The sequence below is a fragment of the Halichoerus grypus genome, chromosome 1 (assembly GCF_964656455.1).
Source record: "Halichoerus grypus chromosome 1, mHalGry1.hap1.1, whole genome shotgun sequence".
Classification (NCBI taxonomy): domain Eukaryota; kingdom Metazoa; phylum Chordata; class Mammalia; order Carnivora; family Phocidae; genus Halichoerus; species Halichoerus grypus.
Window position 1 is genome coordinate 149,565,024 of NC_135712.1, and position 20,556 is coordinate 149,585,579.

Below are 20,556 nucleotides of genomic sequence, written 5' to 3' on the forward strand. Positions count from 1 at the left end.
GATCCCAGGGTCTTGGGATCAAGCCCTGCATCTAACTCCCTGCTCGGCAGGGAGTCTGCTTCTCTCTGTCCCTCTGCTGCACCCCCTGCTTCTGCTTTCTCATTCATGCTCTCTCTCTCAAATAAATACATAAAATCTTTAAAAAAATGTTAAAAAAAAGAAAATAAAATTTAATTATGTATGTACAGGGAATCAACATAAACATGAGATTCCAAAAACAGGCAAAATGAGGTGTATCTGTCATCCTGAACCAAGGAGAAGGGGGTAGGGTTCTAGGGCTTCAAAGGGAAAGAAAGCAATTCACAAGAATATGAAAAACGTTAATGTTTGGTAAGCAGATGTTTGCTGGGCCATCCAGATCAATGGGACGCAGAGGAGTTCACACAAACAGACTTTGCTATGGAACTCCCTGTTTAGCACCCCTAGTTCATATATACTACAGTTATCTATGGTGATTGCTCCCTTCCTGGAGCAGGTTCTCTGTCTAAATTCTTTTAGGAAGTCAGGGGGAAGGTCAAAGGTTCTTTGTGAACCTTTTGTTTCTTAAAAATAATCGGCCTAAAATAATCCACATGCCAAAGAGATGGAAGTCCACATTTTGGGGTGGCAAATTTTTCTCCACTACACTGTGAAGGGACCCAGCTTCCCTTTCCCTTCACATCGCAGCTGCCTCACTGAGAATGAGGCTAAAGCTGAGCAGTTCTGCAGAGTTCTTGACTGAGGGAGGTTGATGGAGCCTCGGGAGAGTGAAAATTGAACAAGTAAAACGAAAAACTTTGGGGAGAAACTACTGCCCTAGTTTTATGTCTTGTACAAAGTACAAAACAAACAGAATAGCAGTTATCAGGTTATTTCGGTAAATGCCTAGAAAGCTCTACAGAAATAAAAGTTAAGGGGCGCCTGGGTGGCTCAGTCATTAAGCGTTTGCCTTTGGCTCAGGTCATGATCCCGGGGTCCTGGGATAGAGCCCCGCATTGGGCTCCCTGCTTGGCGGGAAGCCTGCTTCTCCTTCTCCCACTCCCCCTGCTTGTGTTCCCTCTCTCGCTGTGTCTCTCTTTCAAATAAATAAATAAAATCTTAAAAAAAAAAAAGAAATAAAAGTTAAATCACTGCCAAGCTATGCAAACCTCTAGGTAGCCACAAATCCACTCTTGTTTGGAAATGTGCATTATTTAATCAAGTAGGCCCTCCCCGTGTTCAAGTCATAACCCCCTTATATCTGCAGCCCTCAATCATGGCATAGGTCATGAGTAATTTTGTACTAATGATAGTGGTCATAGAAGTGTATGACTGGCTTAATTTGTAAAAATAAGGTATAGTAACTGTGTAAGATGTAGCCATTGGGATAAATTGAGTGAAATGTACATGGGACCTCTCTATACTATCTTCGTACCTTCCTATGAACCTATAATTATTTCAAAATATAAAATTACAGCCGATAAGGGCAGTCCTATGCTAATGTTGCTCCCTTGCTAGAGCTTCACTTAGCTGTGCTGAGGCCGCAGTGAGCCTCCTGTCCTGCTCACGCTTCTGCTATACTGAAATTTGGTTTTTGTATTTCACCAAATTGAAGTGTATCACGTTGAAGCTCTAGACAAAAAGTTCTCCGTCTTTGTCCTCAATTTAGCTCCTCAATGGAGAGCTGAAGCAACTATATACTGCCATCACACGGGCCCGGGTTAACCTCTGGATCTTTGATGAAAACCCAGAGAAGCGGGCTCCTGCTTTCAAATATTTCATGAGAAGAAATTTTGTCCAAGTTGTGAAGACAGATGAAAATAAAGGTAAGATCTCATTAAGATATTCTGGCTGTTGGATACAAAACATGTTACTCTCATTTAAATAATAATCCCCCCCCAAAACAAAACAAAACGTTACTCTCAACTTCTTCTTATGGTCAGGTATAAAGGATATAGATTTTGAAAGCACTTTCTTTCCTTTCCACATTTCTTCTGAGAAATGAGAGTTCGTATTTACTGCTAAGGTGTGTGGGAAAGTGTGGTTGTAATGGGAGGGGGGGGAGGTTAATACCTTCAGGGAAGATTTATTATTGGTCCTTTAAAGGTGAGGGTCATGGCAGGGGCCTGGCTGGCTCAGTCGGTAGTGTGTCTGACTCTTGATCTCAGGGTCGTGAGTTCAAGCCCCATGTTGTGTGTGGAGCCTCCTTAAGAAAAAAAAAAAAAAGTGAGGGTCCTGGGCGAGGTTGAGAAGAAATAGGCTTTGTTGGGGGAACACAAATTGCTATGGTCTTTGGACAGCTGACTGGCAGTATCTATCAAAATAAAAAATGTGCTGGGTTAAAAGTGACCCAGCAATTCCTGTTCCAGGAACCTATCCTAGAGATGTTCTTGTAATAAAATCTCAAAGATACACGCACAAGAGTGTTCCTCACAGCCCCATTTGTAATTATAAGAAACTAAAATGACCTAAGTGTCCAGCAGTGAGGAACTGTTCTTGGGGGCTGCTCTGGTCCTAGGACTGGTAAGTGCGGCTTGTTGAGGAGATAGGGACACCTTTCACTTTTCCCCTTCTGTGCTGTTTGCAGTGTTTAAAAAGCCAAACCAATATTGTGTGTTGTTTTGATCACTTACTGGCTAATTAAAAAAATGGAGTGCAGATCTCCTGATAGGATAACTAGTGGGAGAAGTCATCAGCCCTTCATAAAGGAGAAAATTGTTGTCCTTCTTATGGGTTAGCCATTGAGTCGGCTCCTCCAGGCCACAGTTAATTTTTCTACGGATAGGGGAAAGTGCAGGGCTCAGCCACTGTGCAGGGGTCTGCTGCTTTCCTGAGCATTTTCTGGCCAGTTTTATGGAGACTATTTCTGGTGGCAGCCAATGGCTCAGCTGGGGACCAGGGTTAGCTGTTCTGTTTCTGGGCCCTGGCTGTTGGGTGTAATGGGGAAAGTTGAAGTCTTAGAATGAAAAAACCCTAGCTTCTCATTAGAATTTTCCATCTGTGCAGCCACATGACCTTGTCCAGACCCACTTTCTCACCCTGGGCCTTCACTTCTTCAACGAAAAGGGAGGGGGCAGGCTGGCCTGCTGTGGTCGTTCTTAATCTCCCCTGTGGCGCCTATTCCTTTCATTCCCAGAGTAGATTCTGGCACCTGTTATAAGAGATCATCAAGATAGCCAATTTTCTTTCATTTAAAGATTCCGAATGAAACAAGATCACAATTTATTTTCTGTCTTGGTAGCGTTAAGAATACAAGAAAAAGGACAGTCTTTTTTTTTTTTATTAAAGATTTTATTTATTTATTTGAGAGAGAGAGAATGAGAGAGAGCACATGAGGGGGGGGAGGGTCAGAGGGAGAAGCAGACTCCCTGCCGAGCAGGGAGCCCGATGTGGGACTCGATCCAGGGACTCCAGGATCATGACCTGAGCCGAAGGCAGTCACTTAACCAACTGAGCCACCCAGGCGCCCAAAAAAAAAGGACAGTCTTAAGTGTGTTGTAAGTTGCACATGGTAACGTCTATGAGAACATCTGTTCCCACCGTGCAGGGGGAGCTGGGGATGAGCGGAGTGACTGTGTAATTTGGGTGTCTTTATCATCGTGCCGGCAGCATTCGCCTGCCCTATGTGGAGCTACCGGGGAGCTCCCTGTGAGGATAAAATGTCACCGGAGCACGGATAGCATGCACGGAGTCAGGACAAGATGTTGCAAAGTCATCTTTGCACACAGCGCTGCAGGACATGGCAGAGGGCCGGCGAGAGGGAGTTTGCGCCTTCTAAAGGAAGCTGGTGTGTCTGCTTGGCTGCCCCCCGTTGCTATCCATGGGCCGGGGTATCCTGGACCCCTTCGGCCCAGATTTGGCTCTCAACCTTGTGTTGGTCATCAGTCTTCCATATGCTTCTTGCACCTGAGGCTCAGAACCTGCAGAGAGGGGTTGCCTACGGCTGTTGATGCTTGGGGGGCTGCAGGAGGGGTGGCTAATCTAGTCGCCAGCAGGCTAGTGTGACAACAGAAGGGCCTGACAGCAGGTGGTTGTGACAGTCCATGTCCACCGATGGGGACGTGTCACATTGCTTACCCTGAGGGCAAAGTCTGCACGTTTGAAAATACTGTAAAACCCTGTTACCTTGTCCTCTGTGTGGGAGTTTGCCAAGAGCCACATGGCTCTGGATTTTCAAGGAGGAATTAGAATATTCTGTCTTCTAATCCATCGCTGTAGGAGAGGAAGGTAGACTGAAGATCAAAAACTGGGTAACATCCTTTCTTCCCTCTGCCTCCTCTTTCCAAAAGCCACAACAACCTGGCTTGGTAAGCTAAAATCCATCTTAAAATGAATCCTGGAAGGGGGGCGGAGCAAGATGGAGGAGGAGTAGGAGACCTGGATTTCGTCTGGTCTCAGGAATTCAGCTGGATAGGGATCAAACCATTCTGAACACCTACAAACTCAACAGGAGATCGAAGAAAAGAATAGCAGCAACTCTCTGAACAAAAAAGCGACCACTTTCTGGAAGGTAGGATGTGCAGAGAAGTGAATCCGAGGCGATATTCAGGAGGATAGACGGCGGGGGAGGGGCCTCCGTCGGCCGCTTCTGGCAAGTGATAGAGCCGCGGAGCACAAAATCGGAACTTTTAGAAGTCTGCTCCGCTGTGGGACGTCGCTCTGGTGCCTAAGTGGGGGGTGGAACCCTCACGGGACAGTGTGGTCTCAGGACCCTCGGGGTCACAGAAAGACCGGGGGTGCCTGAGTGCGGCAGAGCTCCCAGGGATCGGAGCGGGGAAGCTGGCTGCAGAGACGGAGCCGAGGCGTGGGCTCTCAGCTCGGGGTTGCCATAAACCGTGATCCGCGGCACAGTCGGGCCACTGCTCCTCCAGCAGGGACCCAACAAGCGGCAGATCCGGGGAGACTCACCTTCTTCCCCTGGGAGGAGCGGCGCGGGAGCGCACCGCAGGGATCTGCTGGGTTTGGAGACTCCACCTGGGGTGGGGTGCCAGAGATAGAAATGCTCGGTCACAGGTGGGGTGAGCACAGAGTGCGGCCGGAGACCGGGGAGACGGGAGTGACTGACTGCTTTTCTCTGGGGGCACACTGAGGAGCGGGGCCCCGAGTTCTCGGCTCCTCCGGGGCGGAGATTGGGAGGCCGCCATTTTCACTCTCGGCCTCCAAAGCTGTACGGAAAGCTTGCAGGGAACAAAAGCTCCCGAGAGCAAACCCGAGCAGATTACTTAGCCCGGACCGGCAAGGGCGGGGCAATTCCGCCTCCGGCAAAGACATTTGGGAACCACGGCAACAGGCCCCTCCCCCAGAAGATCAGCGAGAACATCCAGCCAAGACCAAGTTTACCGATCAACGAGAACGGCAGAACTCCTGAGCTAGGGGAATACTGCACATAGAATTCATGGCTTTTTTACCATGATTCCTTAGTCTTTCCAAGTTAATTTTTTTCAACTTTTTTTTTTTTGAATTTTTCTTTTTCCCTTTTTCAACCAACATCTTATCAAATCCTTTATTAAAAAACATTTTTATTTTTCATTTTTAGAGTCATATTCTATCCCTTCATAGTAGTTACCCTTATTTTTGGCATATATATATATATATAAATTGTTTTCTCTTTAAAATTTTGAGATACAGTTTCTTCTAACAGATCAAAATATACCCTAAATCTCTAGTGTATGGCTTTGTTCTAGTCTCCTGCCTGATCACATTCTCTCCCTTTTTTTTCCTTTTTTTTTTAAATACTCTTCTTTCTTCTTTCAAACAAATTCTTATCTTATCAATTCCTTTTATAAAATCTTTTATAATTTTCATCTTTACAGTCATATTCCATCCCTTCATCGTATTAACCCTTATTTTTGTACATATATAAGTTTTTCATTCTTTAAAATTTTGGGAGGCACTTTCTTCTAATGACCAAAATACACCCAAAATCTAGTGTGTGGCACTGATCTATGCACCAGCCTGATCATATTTGATCATATTCTGTTTTTTTGTTTTGTTCTGTTTTTGTTTGTTTTTATCTTTTTCTCTTTTTTTTCTTTTTCTTTTCCCTTTCTTTCCCTTTCTTTTCACCCAGTTTCAGGTCTTTTCTGATTTGTTTAGAGTATATTTTCTGGGGACGTTGTTACCCTGTTAGCATTTTGTTCTCTCATTCATCTATTCTCCTCTGGACAAAATGACAAGATGGAAAAAAACCACTCAATAAAAAGAACAAGAGGCAGTACCCACTGCCAGGGACCTACTCAATATGGACATTAGTACGATGTCAAACTAGAGTTCAGAATGATGATTTTAAAGATACTAGCTGGGCTTGAAAAAAGCATGGAAGTTATTAGAGAAACCCTTTCTGGAGAAATAAAAGAACTAAAATCTAACCAAGTCGAAATCAAAAAGGCTATTAATGAGGTGCAATCAAAAATGGGGGCTCTACAATCTACACATTCAATGCAATCCCCATCAAAATACCATCCACTTTTTTCAAAGAAATGGAACAAATCATCCTAAAATTTCTATGGAACCAGAAAAGACCCCGAATAGCCAGAGGAATGCCAAAATACTAGCCAATAGGATCCAACAGTACATTAAAAGGATTATTCTCCATGACCAAGTGGGATTTATCCCTGGGCTGCAAGGTTGGTTCAACATCTGCAAATCAATCAATGTGATACAATACATTAATAAAAGAAAGAACAAGAGCCATATGATCCTCTCAATAGATGCAGAGAAAGCATTTGACAAAGTACAGCATCCTTTCTTGATCAAAACTCTTCAGAGAATAGGGATAGAGGGTACATACCTCAATATCATAAAAGCCATCTATGAAAAACCCACAGTGAATATCATTCTCAATGGGGAAAAACTGAGAGCTTTCCCCGTAAGGTCAGGAACACAGCAGGGATGTCCGCTATCACCACTGCTATTCAACATAGTGTTAGAAGTCCTAGCCATAGCAATCAGACAACAAAAAGAAATCAAAGGCATCCAAATTGGCAAAGAAGAAGTCAAACTCTCACTCTTTGCAGATGATATGATACTTTATGTGGAAAACCCAAAGACTCCACCCCAAAACTGCTAGAACTCATACAGGAATTCAGTCCAGTGGCAGGATATAAAATCAATGCACAGAAATCAGTGGCATTCCTATACACCAACAACAAGACAGAAGAAAGAGAAATTAAGGAGTCGATCCCATTTACAATTGCACCCAAAACCATAAGATACCTAGGAATAAATCTAACCAAAGAGGCAAAGGATCTGTACTCAGAAAACTATAAAATGCTCATGAAAGAAATTGAGGAAGACACAAAGAAATGGAAAAATGTTCCATGCTCATGGATTGGAAGAACAAATATGGTGAAGATGTCAATGCTACCTAGAGCAATCTACACATTCAATGCAATCCCCATCAAAATACCATCCACTTTTTTCCAAGAAATGGAACAAATAATCCTAAAATTTGTATGGAACCAGAAAAGACCCCGAATAGCTAGAGGAATGTTGAATAAGAAAAGCAAAGTTGGCGGCATCACAATTCCGGACTTCCAGCTCTATTACAAAGCTGTCATCATCAAGACAGTATGGTACTGTCACAAAAACAGACACATAGATCAATGGAACAGAATAGAGAGCCCAGAAATGGACCCTCAACTCTATGGTCAACTAATCTTTGACAAAGCAGGAAAGAATGTCCAATGGAAAAAAGACAGTCTCTTCAACAAATAGTGTTGGGAAAATTGGACAGCCACATGCAGAAGAATGAAACTGGACCATTTCCTTACACCACGCACAAAAATAGACTCCAAATGTTTGAAAGACCTAAATGTGAGACAGGAGTCCATCAAAACCCTAAAGGAGAACACAGGCAGCAACCTCTTCGACCTCAGCTGCAGCAACTTCTTCCTAGAAACAACACCAAAGGCAAGGGAAGCAAGGGCAAAAATGAACTATTGGGATTTCATCAAGATAAAAAGTTTTTGCACAGCAAAAGAAACAGTCAACAAAACCAAAAGACAACCAACAGAATGGGAGAAGATATTTGCAAATGACATATCAGATAAAGGGCTAGTATCCAAAATCTGTAAAGAACTTCAACTCAACACCCAAAGAACAAATGATCCAATCAAGAAATGGGCAGAAGACATGAACAGACATTTTTCCAAAGAAGACATCCAAATGGCCAACAGACACATGAAAATGTGCTCAACATCGCTCAGCATCAGGGAAATCCAAATCAAAACCTCAATGAGATACCACCTCACACCAGTCAGAATGGCTAAAATTAACAAGTCAGGAATCGACAGATGTTGGCGGGGATGTGGAGAAAGGGGAACCCTCCTACACTGTTGGTGGGAATGCAAGCTGGTGCAACCACTCTGGAAAACAGTATGGAGGTTCCTCAAAAAGTTGAAAATAGAGGTACCATACGATCCAGCAATTGCACTACTGGGTATTTGCCCTAAAGATACAAATCTAGGGATCCGAAGGGGTACGTGCACCCTGATGTTTATAGCAGCAATGTCCACAATAGCCAAAATGTGGAAAGAGCCAAGATGTCCATCGACAGGTGAATGGATAAAGAAGAAGTGGTATATGTATACAATGGAATATTATGCAGCCATCAAAAGGAATGAGATCTTGCCTTTTGCAACGATGTGGATGGAACTGGAGGGTGTTATGCTGAGCGAAATAAGTCGATCAGAGAAAGACATGTATCATATGACCTCACTGATATGAGGAATTCTTAATCTCAGGAAACAAACTGAGGGTTGCTGGAGTGGGGGGTGGGGTGGGAGGGATGGGGTGGCTGGGTGATAGACACTGGGGAAGGTGTATGCTATGGTGAGCGCTGTGAATTGTGCAAGACTGTTGAATCACAGATCTGTACCTCTGAAACAAATAATGCAATATATGTTAAGAAAAAAAAAAAAAGAAGATAGCAGGAGGGGAAGAATGAAGGGGGGGAATCGGAGCGGGAGACGAACGATGAGAGACGATAGACTCTGAAAAACAAACTGAGGGTTCTAGAGGTGGGGGGGTGGGAGGATGGGTTAGCCTGGTGATGGGTATTGAGGAGGGCACATTCTGCGTGGAGCACTGGGTGTTATGCACAAACAATGAATCACGGAACACTACATCAAAAACTAATGATGTAATGTATGGTGATTAACATAACAATAAAAAATTAAAAAAAAAAAGAATCCTGGAAAGACAACACAGGTGTATTTGTTTGGCCAGGCAGCCGTAATAAAGCCACAAACCGTATTGTCTTACAGTACTGGAGGCAAGACGTTCAAGATCAAGGTGTCAGCAGGTTTGGTTTCTTCTGAGGCCCCTCTCCTTGGCTTGTAGATGGCTTTTCCTTCATGTGAGCCCCTGGTGTCTCTTTCTGTGTGTGTTAATCTCCTCTTCTTGTAAGGACATAGATTGGACTAGGATTCACCTGAATGGCTTTGTTATAATTTCATCACAACTTTAAAGGCCCTGCCTCCAAATATAGTCCACATTCTGAGGCATTGAGGTTTAGGGCTTCAACATATGCATTTTTGGGGTGGGGGAGGGGGCAGACGTCAGCCCATAAGGACAAGTTTAAGGGGATGAACACCCAGAGAAGCAAACCCACTTTTTTTTCATTTTAGACTTTGATGACAGTATGTTTGTTAAGACCTCAACGCCTGAGGAGTGGATTGCACAAGGAGAATATTACGCTAAACACCAGTGCTGGAAGGTAAGGAGCCGGGCTGGGAGCCAGCGGGGGAGGTCTTTGTGACTGGTGACCTTATCAGGCCTCACAGGCAGGTTTTCCACCATCATCCTTGCCAGCAGGATAGGGCGAAGGCTGTGGTGCGTGTGCTTCTTCGGAAACATCAGGCTACCCTGCGATGAGGAGAGCTCCTCGCCCAGCTCCTTCTCCAGGGCAAGCATGACAACCCTCCACATGGCCAAGTGTCTGCATGACTTGCAGGAAAATGGAGGGTCATGACCTCTGCCCCGCCGACAAACCCCTCTGCTTATTTTCTTTCCTTCTTGTGCTCTGTGTTTAAACATTTTTGCTGTCGTCCCACCACATTTTAAAATAGTCACAGATTGGTCATTTGTTTTTCATGTTTTTCAAATTTGATCTGACATAGACTTGACTGCCAAGCTGAGTCTGGTGAGCAGGGGTTAAGCTTCATCACTAGACTCAGTTGACCAGTTCTGGGCCACAAGTCATCCTAGTGAGCTTGAGCAGCATTCTTCCAGCCAGTGTTATCTCTGCCAGTCCTCTGGAAATAATGAAACCAGTGTGAAGAGCCCCATCCCTCTCCCGACGGTCAGCATCCCTACACATCACACAGTTTCAGGTTGGGCACCGTGGCGTGTGTGTTTCCCAGGATGCAATGGTGATGATGTCTCCCCCTGCAAGGCACGGACACCTTCAGCTCAACAAACTCATCATGGGCCCTGTCTCGTTCCATTTCTTCCTTGTGTCATCTGCGGCTTGTCAGAAGCACAATGACTGCAGCAGGCCATGCAGCCTGTTCCCTTGGCAGCATCGCAAGCAGGGCTGAAGGGTGGAGGCTTTTCTTCTTGGGGGTCTCTCTCTTTATCGTGAAGTTCCCCATGGACTTCTTACATCTCACTGCTCGGTACTAGGTCACGTGCCCATGCCTGTTGCCAGGGAGTCTGGGAGAGCAGTCCCATCCTGCAGTTTCAGCCCTTCGTTGGAGGCAGGTTCTGCCATCACGCAAGGGAGGGAGAGGGGTGCCCTGTGGGCTGGTAACCAACAGCCGGATTTAGCGGAGTGGCTCCTGTAGTCTCAGCCGGTTGACCCACGTCTGAACTCAGCAACCAGTCCACAAGCAGGTCTGCTTCTGGGGCTTGGTGGGCTCTTGGCTCGGATGATCGGGGTGAAGGGGGTTCCTGAATCACGTGCACTTCATCCTCCAGCGGGTGAGCCTGGGCTTGTTCACCTGGTGCCCCAGCAGCGTTCAAAGAGCAGAGGAGCATAGCGGCCCCCCTGATGCCTGGCCTCAGAGCTGGCCCTCTGTCGCTTTTGGTACATTCTGTTGGCCTGAGCAGGTCATGGCCCAGATCTGAAGGGAGGGGTCATAGGCAGCATGTCTATGCATGGGTGGGAGAAGCTGCAGAATTACACGGTAAAGGGGCGTGGGCGGAAACAGGGAGGACTGAAGGACCGTCGCCACCTTGCAGTCAGCCCTAAAGGGTGAGAGAACAGAATCGCGCCATTGTGTGTTTGGGCGTGTCTGCCAAGCGTTTGCATAAATCTGTAGTATTTAGCGGCTGGAGGTTGACGGAGCTCTGAAACTTTCTTCTCTGCCCATCCTTGTTAAAACTTGGCTGCTGCTGTAAAACCAAGATCCTTTTTCGGGGGAGGAGCAGGGAGGGAAGGGCGGGATGATATGGCCAGCAGGTATGGATATGAAATTGGAAAACTAGATAGCCTTTCCCTTTATTCCTTTCAGAACACTGTTGGTGTTAACCCATATGTGTTGCCCGTGGATTTCCAATTCTTTATCCTTTACAAGAGGCTTTTGAACATTTGAATCTAAAATCCTTTTTTTATGGGAATTGGCACAGATGAGAATGTTATAAAAAGCCTTCCCCTCACCTGATTTTATTTTGATTCTGCTAAAGGGCTTCAGGACTCAGGTGGTTTATTAAGTTTTTGGCTACATGTCAGTGAATGTTCCAGAACCACCATACAAATGGCAATCACTTGAGATTGATTGATTCAACAAATCCCTGTGGAGCTGTGGGCCAAACACCGTGTTTAGGTTGCAGGGATGTGATGGTGAGCGGGACAGGCACTCAGAAGAGTGTCCAGCCCCAGCTGTTGCAGGTATCACAGAGGAGAGACCAGTTGCTCCTAGAACCACCTGTCCTGGACAGGGAGACCAGGGAAGGCTGCTCTAAGTAGGAGCCTTGAGCTAAGGCCCATAGGATGAATGAAGTTAACTGGACAGAGAAGGGGTGGAAGAGCATTTCAATCAGAAGGAGTAGCATGTGCAAAAGTCCTCTGGTGGGAAAGAGTGTGGCACAGGTCATGGGAATGCAAGGAGGCCCATGAGGCTGGGGAAGCTGAAGCAAAGAGCCTGAGGGAACAAGATGTCATCTTGTCTACTTAATCCTTCCCTTGCCCACACTGAGACCTAATCTTTACATGCTGGACCAGACATGACTTTCTGCCCTATAGCCTGTGCTTTGAGACATGGTGTCAGCATTCCTGCTTTAGAAAAGCAGCTTTCTGCTGGCAGGAATGGGGGTCCAGGCAACATTCCTGTGATGCTCGTCTGCCCACTTTCTACCTGCTAACACAGACCTGCATGACCCAGGGCTCTAGCCAGTTATCTTCTGGGATGTGTGGTGACACCATCTCCATCCCCATCCCTACCCCCATTTCTGTGCTGCGGCTGTTTCACCAAGACTGTTGGTTAGCCATTATAGTTACCGTCTAGAGAGAACCTGTGTGGGGCCCAGAAGAGCCACTGGGTGACTTTGGGCCCATGGCTCTGTGTTTTTGTTACTATATACAATGAGAAGGATGAAACTTCTCACACATGGCTATTGGAAGATTAAGTGAGGGTGTTAATTATGGCGGCTTATAAAAATATATCCTGTATAGCTTTTCCATGGATTCTGGGCACTTTCAAGATTTTATTTATTTGAGAGAGAGAGCGAGACAGAGCGTGTGCACGAGCAGGGGTGGAGGAACAGAGGGAGAGGGACCATGACCTGAGCCGAAGGCAGACGCTTAACCGACTGAGCCACCCAGGTACCTCTCTGGGTGCTTTCAAAAGGAACCTTTGAGTGGGAAGTGTTCGCGAGTAACATTACTGGGCTTTATCCTGTGAGGCCTTTTTTTTTTTTTAGCTCATCAGCACGTTCCTGCTCCCCCACAGGCTGGGCTGGGATGTGGGATGAGACTCACTGCCTTGTCAGTGCAAACATGGCACGTGTGCTTTAACCCTTGTTCTGTATGTCACCTCCATTCCCTTGCTGGGAATCAAGACATTTTGCCTCTTTTAGGTTGCCGCCAAGTGTTACCAGAAAGGAGGTGCATTTGAGAAGGAGAAGTTGGCGCTGGCCCATAACACCGCCCTGAACATGAAATCCAAGAAAGTCAGCCCCAAGTAAGAGTCTCGGGGGTCATCTCAGGGCCGCTCTGGTGAGATCAGCTGGTGGGATCTGTTGGGGCTAGGTCACCATTCCATGGGTACTCTGTTTTCTCTCCCTCCTCCAGGGAGAAGCAGGTGGAGTACTTGGAACTGGCCAAGACCTATTTGGAGTGCAAGGAGCCAAAGCTGTCCCTTAAGTGCCTGAGCTACGCCAAGGAGTTCCAGCTGTCCGCCCAGCTGTGCGAGAGGCTGGGGAAGGTACGGGCCTAGCCTGCATTCCGCTGGGAGAACTGGGCTCCCTCAGCCCCTGCTTGAGTCAGGGAGGGGCTCCGGGCCTCCAAAGAGGGAGAGGTCGGCTCTGAAGACTATAGGGCAGCCATCTTTTCTCCACTTGCCCGAGTGTTTACGTGGCTCCAGAGACGTGTGTGCGCGCATGCGTGTCCACATCCGTGTGAACGTTTGCGACCTGATGTTAATCACAGGAAGGCCAATTGTTCAAATCAAAGATTTTATTTATTTATTTGACAGAGAGAGACACAGCGAGAGAGGGAACACAAGCAGGGGGAGTAGGAGAGGGAGAAGCAGGCTTCCCGCTGACCAGGGAGCCCGATGCGGGGCTCGATCCCAGGGTCCTGGGACCATGACCTGAGCCGAAGGCAGACGCTTAACCACTAATCCACCCAGGCGCCCCCAATTGTTCAAATCAAAGGGGAGGTGGGTTTTGGAATATTCCTGCCTTCCTGTCCTCCATGTTCAGTCTGGAGTCTGCCTGTGTGAATGGCCTGGCATTGACATAGTGGTTTTTCTGTGTTCTCAGTAATTGTTCTATATGTGCACCAACCAATCTGGCAGCCACTAGCTACACGTGGCTATTTAATTTATAATTTAATGAAAATGTAATAAAATTACAAATACAGTTCCTCAGTCTCACTAGCCACGCTTCAAGTGCTCATTGTTCTAGAATATTTCCATCATCACAGCGCTGTCGGATATAGCCGCTGATTAGAACTTAGCTACTCACAGAGTGGTCGGCAGGCTGGTGGTGGGCCACAGATTTTTATTTGTCTGCAACAAGATTAACACAGAAGATGAAAGTAACCAGTGAGAGACTGTTACAGCACTTTGGCATTGCCGTAACCTCCAATCGGTGATGATTTTTTTAGTGATTCCTTTGTCTTTTTCATTGAGATATAATTGGCATGTAAAATGATATCAGTTAGAGGTATACAACTAATGATCTGATACATGTATGTATTGTGAGATGATCACTACAGTAAGTTTCATTAACGTCCATCACTATACAGAGTTAACAAAATTTTTTTTCTTGTGATGAGATCTTTTAAGATCTATTTTCTTAGTAACTTTCAAATATACAATACAGTGGTAACTATAGCCACCATGCTAGACCTCACACGATTCAGCTGGGGCTGCTGAACCCCCCGCCCCGGGGGTAGGGGCTTTATGCCCCTCCAAGAGGGGGGTGGGTTTCCACATCTCTCTGTGAAATGTAGTAGCTCCTGGATCCTCAGAGCACCCTGGGCATTGGGTGGGGTGGGGGTGGCACTTACCGGGGACTTTGAAGTGTGGCCCCAAGTCCGTGTAAAGATCGTAAGGCCCTCCTGGTGCTGCCTGCCCTGCTCCCTGTTTATTAGGGGATGTGACTTGTTAGGGTGTGGGAGATGGGGATGGGATAAGGATTTCAGGGCGGGTGGGAGTTTGGGTCCTAAGATCCTAGGAACTAGGATAGCTTCCAACCTTACCATGTTCCTTGGTCGCCAACCCTTCAGTCTCCCATGCCACCACCTGGACCCTAAGTGGTGATGGCCACAGGGAACCAGCCTAAGCCTTTGTGTCCCTTTTGTGTACCAGTGCCTGCCATGGCTGAGTCAGAGATCTCCTCCCTACTCACGTTGCCCACCCCCCACCCCCAGCCTGGCAAGCTCTTCCTCAGAAAATAGGAGGCCCAGGGACCAGGAGGCCATTAGTACAGCCTATGTTCCCTTCCTTGGGACTTCAGTGTCTTCAAAATGTGGAGGCCACTCTGCTCCTGGAAACACAGCCTTCCCTGTTTCCTTCCCCTTCCACAGGCTTGACCTCTGGTGGCAGCCTCTTCTACTTCCTCTCCCCAGTATGTTCTAGCAGCTCCAAGCCCCACCCAGGGAAGGGGCTGATCTCTCTCTTTGCTCAGGCTCCTCCCTGGAAGGGGGTCCAACCTGAGCCAGCCTCAAACCTCATGTGGTCCTCCCACCAAACTAACCAGCACGATTCAAGTTGATCAGCTTGGCAGCAGTCTTTGTCAACATCCTTAGACCAAATTGCCTCCGTGTTCCTAGCCCCCAGATGTGTGCTACCCTCGCAAAGAAATGTTTGTGAGGCGGCCCTGGGGGTATAAGACTTTTTTTGCAGGGATTCCTCTGCCTCACCTATTTCTTGCCTGAGAGAGACATTGGTTTCCCTGGAAACCTCTCAAGGCCCTTGCTCTAGATGGTAGGTGGGGACCCTTCCCCTCAGGGAGCAGACATGCAGAGCAGGGGGCTGCCGCTTAGAGCCAGCCCTCTGTTCTCTCTCTGGTTGGGCACAAGCTTGGCACCTAAGAGGACGTGCATTCCCACTTGGGGGTTTTCCTTCTGAGTAATCAGCATCATCAGGAGAGGACAAGAGATGGGGTTGTATTCATGTGGCTGAGATGGGTCTAGATGCTCCCTGCTCTGTAAGGTCTCTGGACATAGAAGAACCTCATACCTGAATCTTCTTTGTATTTTGGCACTTGGTGTAGATTGTCTAGAGAAATAAAAGCCAGCTCAGATTTACTAGAGGGTCTGGCATATGTGTTTTTGTCTTGTTTCACTTTGATTTTGTTTTCTCTTTGGACCTCAGGTGCCGCGAGTAGAATTTTGAAATGAAATATTCAACATGAAGAGATGGGCCCTTACTGGGTGCCAGGCACTCTGGGTGCTCAGTGGCCAGCAGGTGGCAACACAGGGGCCTCTGCCTTCCTAGTGTGGGAGAGGGATGACAGACTAGCCAGAAGCATAGGAGATGCCCGTGCTGTTGAGGACAGGTGACCAGGGGAGAGAGGTGTCAGGTGCCGCTGTTTTAGGCAGGGGGTGGGCAGGGAGCTGCCTTTTTTTGTTTGTTCTTTTTTTAAATTTAAATTCTAGTTAGTTGACCTACAGTTCAATATTGGTTTCAGGAGTAGAGTGGTTCAGTGGTTCATCATTTACATATAACACCGGGTGCCGTCATCACTAGTGCCCTCCTTAATCCCCATCCCCCGTCTAGCCCATCCCCCACCCACCTCCAACCCTCAGTTTGTTCTCTATAGTTAAGGGAGCTGCCTTTTGAGCAGAGACTGTGAGCAGTGCTGCAGGGCATCACAGGCCAAGCATCCTTGCAGGCAAGAGCCCTCCAAGGTGGGAGCGTGTCGGGGAGCTCGAGAAATAGCAAGAGAGCTGGTTGGGCCAGAACAGAGTGAGTGGGTAGAAGTGGTAAAATGAGCAAGAGGGGGTGGCAGGAGCAAATCAGGTAGGGCCTCAAAGTCCATGTTTTGTCCAGAGGTGACAGGGAGCCGGTGGAAGGTTCTGACTGCAGGAGCGACATGGAGCTCATCGTTTGGATGCTCTGGGAGGAGGTGTGTAGGCAGCAAAAGTAGAAGCAGACAGGCCAGTGGGGAGCAGGCCGAGGCTGGATGGTGTGGCTTGGATTGCCATGAGGGTGCTGGAGGTGGTGGGAAGGGAATTTGGGCAAACGTTGGGAGAGCCAAGCATAAAGTATTACCCGAGGGGCTGGCTGGAAGTGTGGGAGGAAGAGTGAGATAGAATTTTGTGTCCATGGCAAACCCACTGGTGGTTTTCGTCTGTTCGTCCTCTTCCTCTTCATGGTTGCTCTCCGTTCCCATTCTCTCCTCACCAGCAGTCATTCCAGTGCATTTAATGTGGAGCCCCCATTTGCATGCTTAAGTGAAGAGCAAATAGTAATATTTTCTATACATATATATTTTAAGCTTATTTAAATGGCATATTTTTGTGTTTTTTGTTTTTGTTTTTGTTTTTGTTTTAACTTTTTCCACGCCCTGCTATAGTGTTAAGGTCTGGCCAGGTTTCTGACCCCTGATAGTAATCCAGAACGGGCATCCCTGCCTTTGACTTATCCATTTCGCTAGTGGTGAACGTCCAAGTTACCACCAACTCCCTGCTGCCACATACAGGACTGTGGCATAGCGTGTCTCCTTCCAGTCCTGGGTGCTGCCAGAAGTGGGCTTGCTGGCCCGAGGGTATGCATGTACTTAATTTCACTAGGTGAAAGTGGAAGCCACTTTTCTTTCTAGAACAGCGGTGCCAGTTTGTGCATTAGGGTTCCATGTGCCCCACCTTCTTGACCACATTCAATGGGTTCTGATTTTCTAATTTTTGCAGACTTCATGGATGTGTCTCACTGTGGTTTTAATTCACAATTCTTTATTAGTGAGGTTGAGCATCTTTATTGATTTGTTAGTCATTCAAGTTTCCCTCCACCGTGACCTGCCACTTTATATCCTTTACCTAGTTTTCTGCTGGGTTTCCAGGAGTCTTTTTCTTGTGGTTGTAGGAATCCATTTAATGTTCTAGACCTGTCCAGTCTAATATAGTAGCCATTAACCACAGGTGGAAAATAAGGTTAAAACTGATGAAAATGAAATGAAATAAAACATTTGGTTCCTCCTTTACGCTACCCACATTTCATGTACTTACTCTTCACACGTGGCTAGTGGCTACCATATTGGCTAGCATAGTTGTAGAACATTTCCATCTTCACAGCAAGATCTATTTGACAGTGCTGGTCTAGATGTTAATGTTTGTCTTCTCTCTGTTAACTTTGTTTCACATGCCCTTTGTTCAACAGTTATGATATAATCGAAACCATCAGTTTTTCCCCTGATGTTTGAGTGTTTTGGGTTTTGTTGAGGACTTTCTTTACCTCAGGGTCACAAAGATATTGTCATACATTTTCTTCCAATAGTTTTCGCATTTAGATCTTTGACCTATCTAAAGGTTAAATTTGTGTATGGTGTGAAGTTGGGATTTAACTTTGTTTTTCTCCCTATAAAGAATTTGTTTTCCTAATATTACCTATGTCTTAGTGTTTTTCACTGGATCCTAACGGCAGACAATACTATTCATGGTGTTGGCTTATTTTTAAGATAAAAGGTTATATGCTATGAATACTCTAAGAGTATGTTTTACTCTGTCCTAGATAAAAGATGCTGCCTGTTACTATAAGCGAAGCCAGTGCTACAAAGATGCTTTCAGATGCTTTGAACAGATTCAGGAATTCGATCTAGCACTCAAAATGTACTGCCAGGAGGAGCTTTTTGAAGAAGCTGCTATTGCAGCGGAAAAGTAGGTGGTTTTATTCTCTCCCTTCCTCCACCCTGTTCCCTCCATCCCACTGCTCTCTGGGGGCACCCTACCCTGGATGGTGTTATCCTGCTCTTCTGAAGTGACTTGCCCATGTCACCCTCCTTCCGCTTGAGTCGTGGCATCGGTGCTGGGTCAGGAGCTCCTTGAAGGCAAGAGCCAAGCCTAAAGGATTACCCGAGGAGCTGGATGGGAAGTGTGGGAGGAAAAAGAGCGGAATATAATCTTCTCTTCACAGCAAACCCACCATTGGTTTTAATTTGTTCATTCTCTTCCTCTTCATGGCCAGTCTTCATTCCTGTTCTCTCCCCATTGGCAGCCATTGCAGTGCTTTTAGGATACACACCCTTAGTATATGTATATTTCATATACTCTACTCTCTTTGTAAGCTTTGACGCCGTGTCATAAGGAGAAGGGGTAGAAGAAGATGAAGGGTTTGTTACAAGTGTGTACATAACACACAGGGCAATTTTGTGCTTAATGATGGTTCTGTCCTCTTCCGCCTTTACCTGCTGCTTTGACAGTTTTGCTGAATGGATGGATAAAGGTAAGAGCACTAGTGGGCCATCAGGATTTTGCTTCACCACAATCTACTGGCAGATCCTCAGCCATGCACTCGTACATATGTGTATGAACACGTACCCTCGTAAGTTTCATACTTGACCACTGGAGGCCTTCTTGAACCTTTAGCCTAGTTCATATTCCAAAGGTGAAGTGGAGATGGTGGGGTTAATGGTTGACAAGGAATATAGAAATAGCATGTTGTTGATGCCCCTAGGAGATCTTCCTGCTGGTATGGGACAGCTAGAATCAGAGTCTGCTATTCTGCGTTTCTGTTGAGCAGGAGTTGAGTCCACTCTCAGCTCCTGGAAAAGTAGGGTGTGGGTTGGTTCTACATTTCTTTTGCTTTCTACCAAATTACACCTATGACAAAATGAACGTAACTGACCCAGATGTTCAAACTTCAGATTTTTATTTTTTAAGTCAGTTTTTATTTAAGTATATATTCAAAAAGGTACACATAATTCTCACAAAATTAATATACTTGTGTAACCAGTACCTCAATAAAGATACTCAGTACGTTGAGTTTTATTTTTGGAAATGGAAAAGTAGGTGTTCAGGGCCATGGCTGGTAAATGAGCATATTCTTTTATCCAGGTCTTTGGTACTATTATATATGTGATACATGCAATGGGTGTGTATTAGTCAGCTCAGACTACCATAACAAAATGCCATAGATTGGGTGGCTTAAATGACAAACATTTATTTTCTCCTAGTTTTAGAGGCTAGAAGTCCAAGATCAAGGCTCTGGCCGGTTGGACTACTGCTCAGAGCTCTTTCCCTGGCTTGCAGATGGCTGCCTTCTCCCTGTGTCCTCATGCGGCCTTTCCTTGACATTTGAGGAGAGAGAATGCGCAAGAGAGCTCACTCTCTGGTGTCTTCTTCTTTTTTAAAAAAAATTAATTTATTTATTTTAGAGAGAGAGTGTGCGTGCATGAGTGAGGGGAGGGGCAGAGGGAGAGGGAGAGAGAGAATCCTCAAGCAGGCCCCCTGCTGAGCACAGAGCCCGATGTGGGGCTGGATCCCATGACCCTGAGACCATGACCCAAGCCAAAACCAAGAGTCAGATGCCCAACTGACTTAGCCACTCAGGTGCCCCTCTCTGGTGTCTTCTTTTTTTTTTTTTTTTTAAGATTTTTTTAATTTATTTATTTGACAGAGAGAGACACAGCGAGAGAGGGAACACAAGCAGGGGGAGTGGGAGAGGGAGAAGCAGGCTTCCTGCCAAGCAGGGAGCCCGATGCGGGGCTCGATCCCAGGACCCCGGGATCATGACCTGAGCCGAAGGCAGACGCTTAACGACTGAGCCACCCAGGCGCCCCTCTTCTTATAAGGACACTAGTTCTCTTGGATCAGGGCACCACCCTTGTGACCTCATTTACACCTTAGCTACTTCCTTAGAGATCCCATCTCCAAATACAACCACACTGGGAGTTGGGGCTTGACTGTATGAATTTTAGAGGACAAAACTATCAGTCCATAACAGGATGCCCGCTGTGATATTTACTGGGTACCCCGTTATCAGGGTGCTA

The 20,556-nt window shown here is 46.4% G+C and overlaps 1 protein-coding gene across 2 annotated transcripts in view; it reads left to right on the plus strand.

The window, feature by feature from the left end:
- TRANK1 (tetratricopeptide repeat and ankyrin repeat containing 1) overlaps nucleotides 1-20,556 on the plus strand; it is a 101,681-nt gene that overhangs the window by 73,293 nt on the left and 7,832 nt on the right. For both annotated transcript variants that reach the window (XM_078073787.1, XM_078073790.1), the window contains 5 exons: nucleotides 1,628-1,784; nucleotides 9,588-9,676; nucleotides 12,979-13,082; nucleotides 13,193-13,325; nucleotides 18,300-18,445. In XM_078073787.1, coding sequence (XP_077929913.1) covers nucleotides 1,628-1,784; nucleotides 9,588-9,676; nucleotides 12,979-13,082; nucleotides 13,193-13,325; nucleotides 18,300-18,445 — 629 coding nt within the window. The remainder of the gene's footprint in view (nucleotides 1-1,627; nucleotides 1,785-9,587; nucleotides 9,677-12,978; nucleotides 13,083-13,192; nucleotides 13,326-18,299; nucleotides 18,446-20,556) is intronic.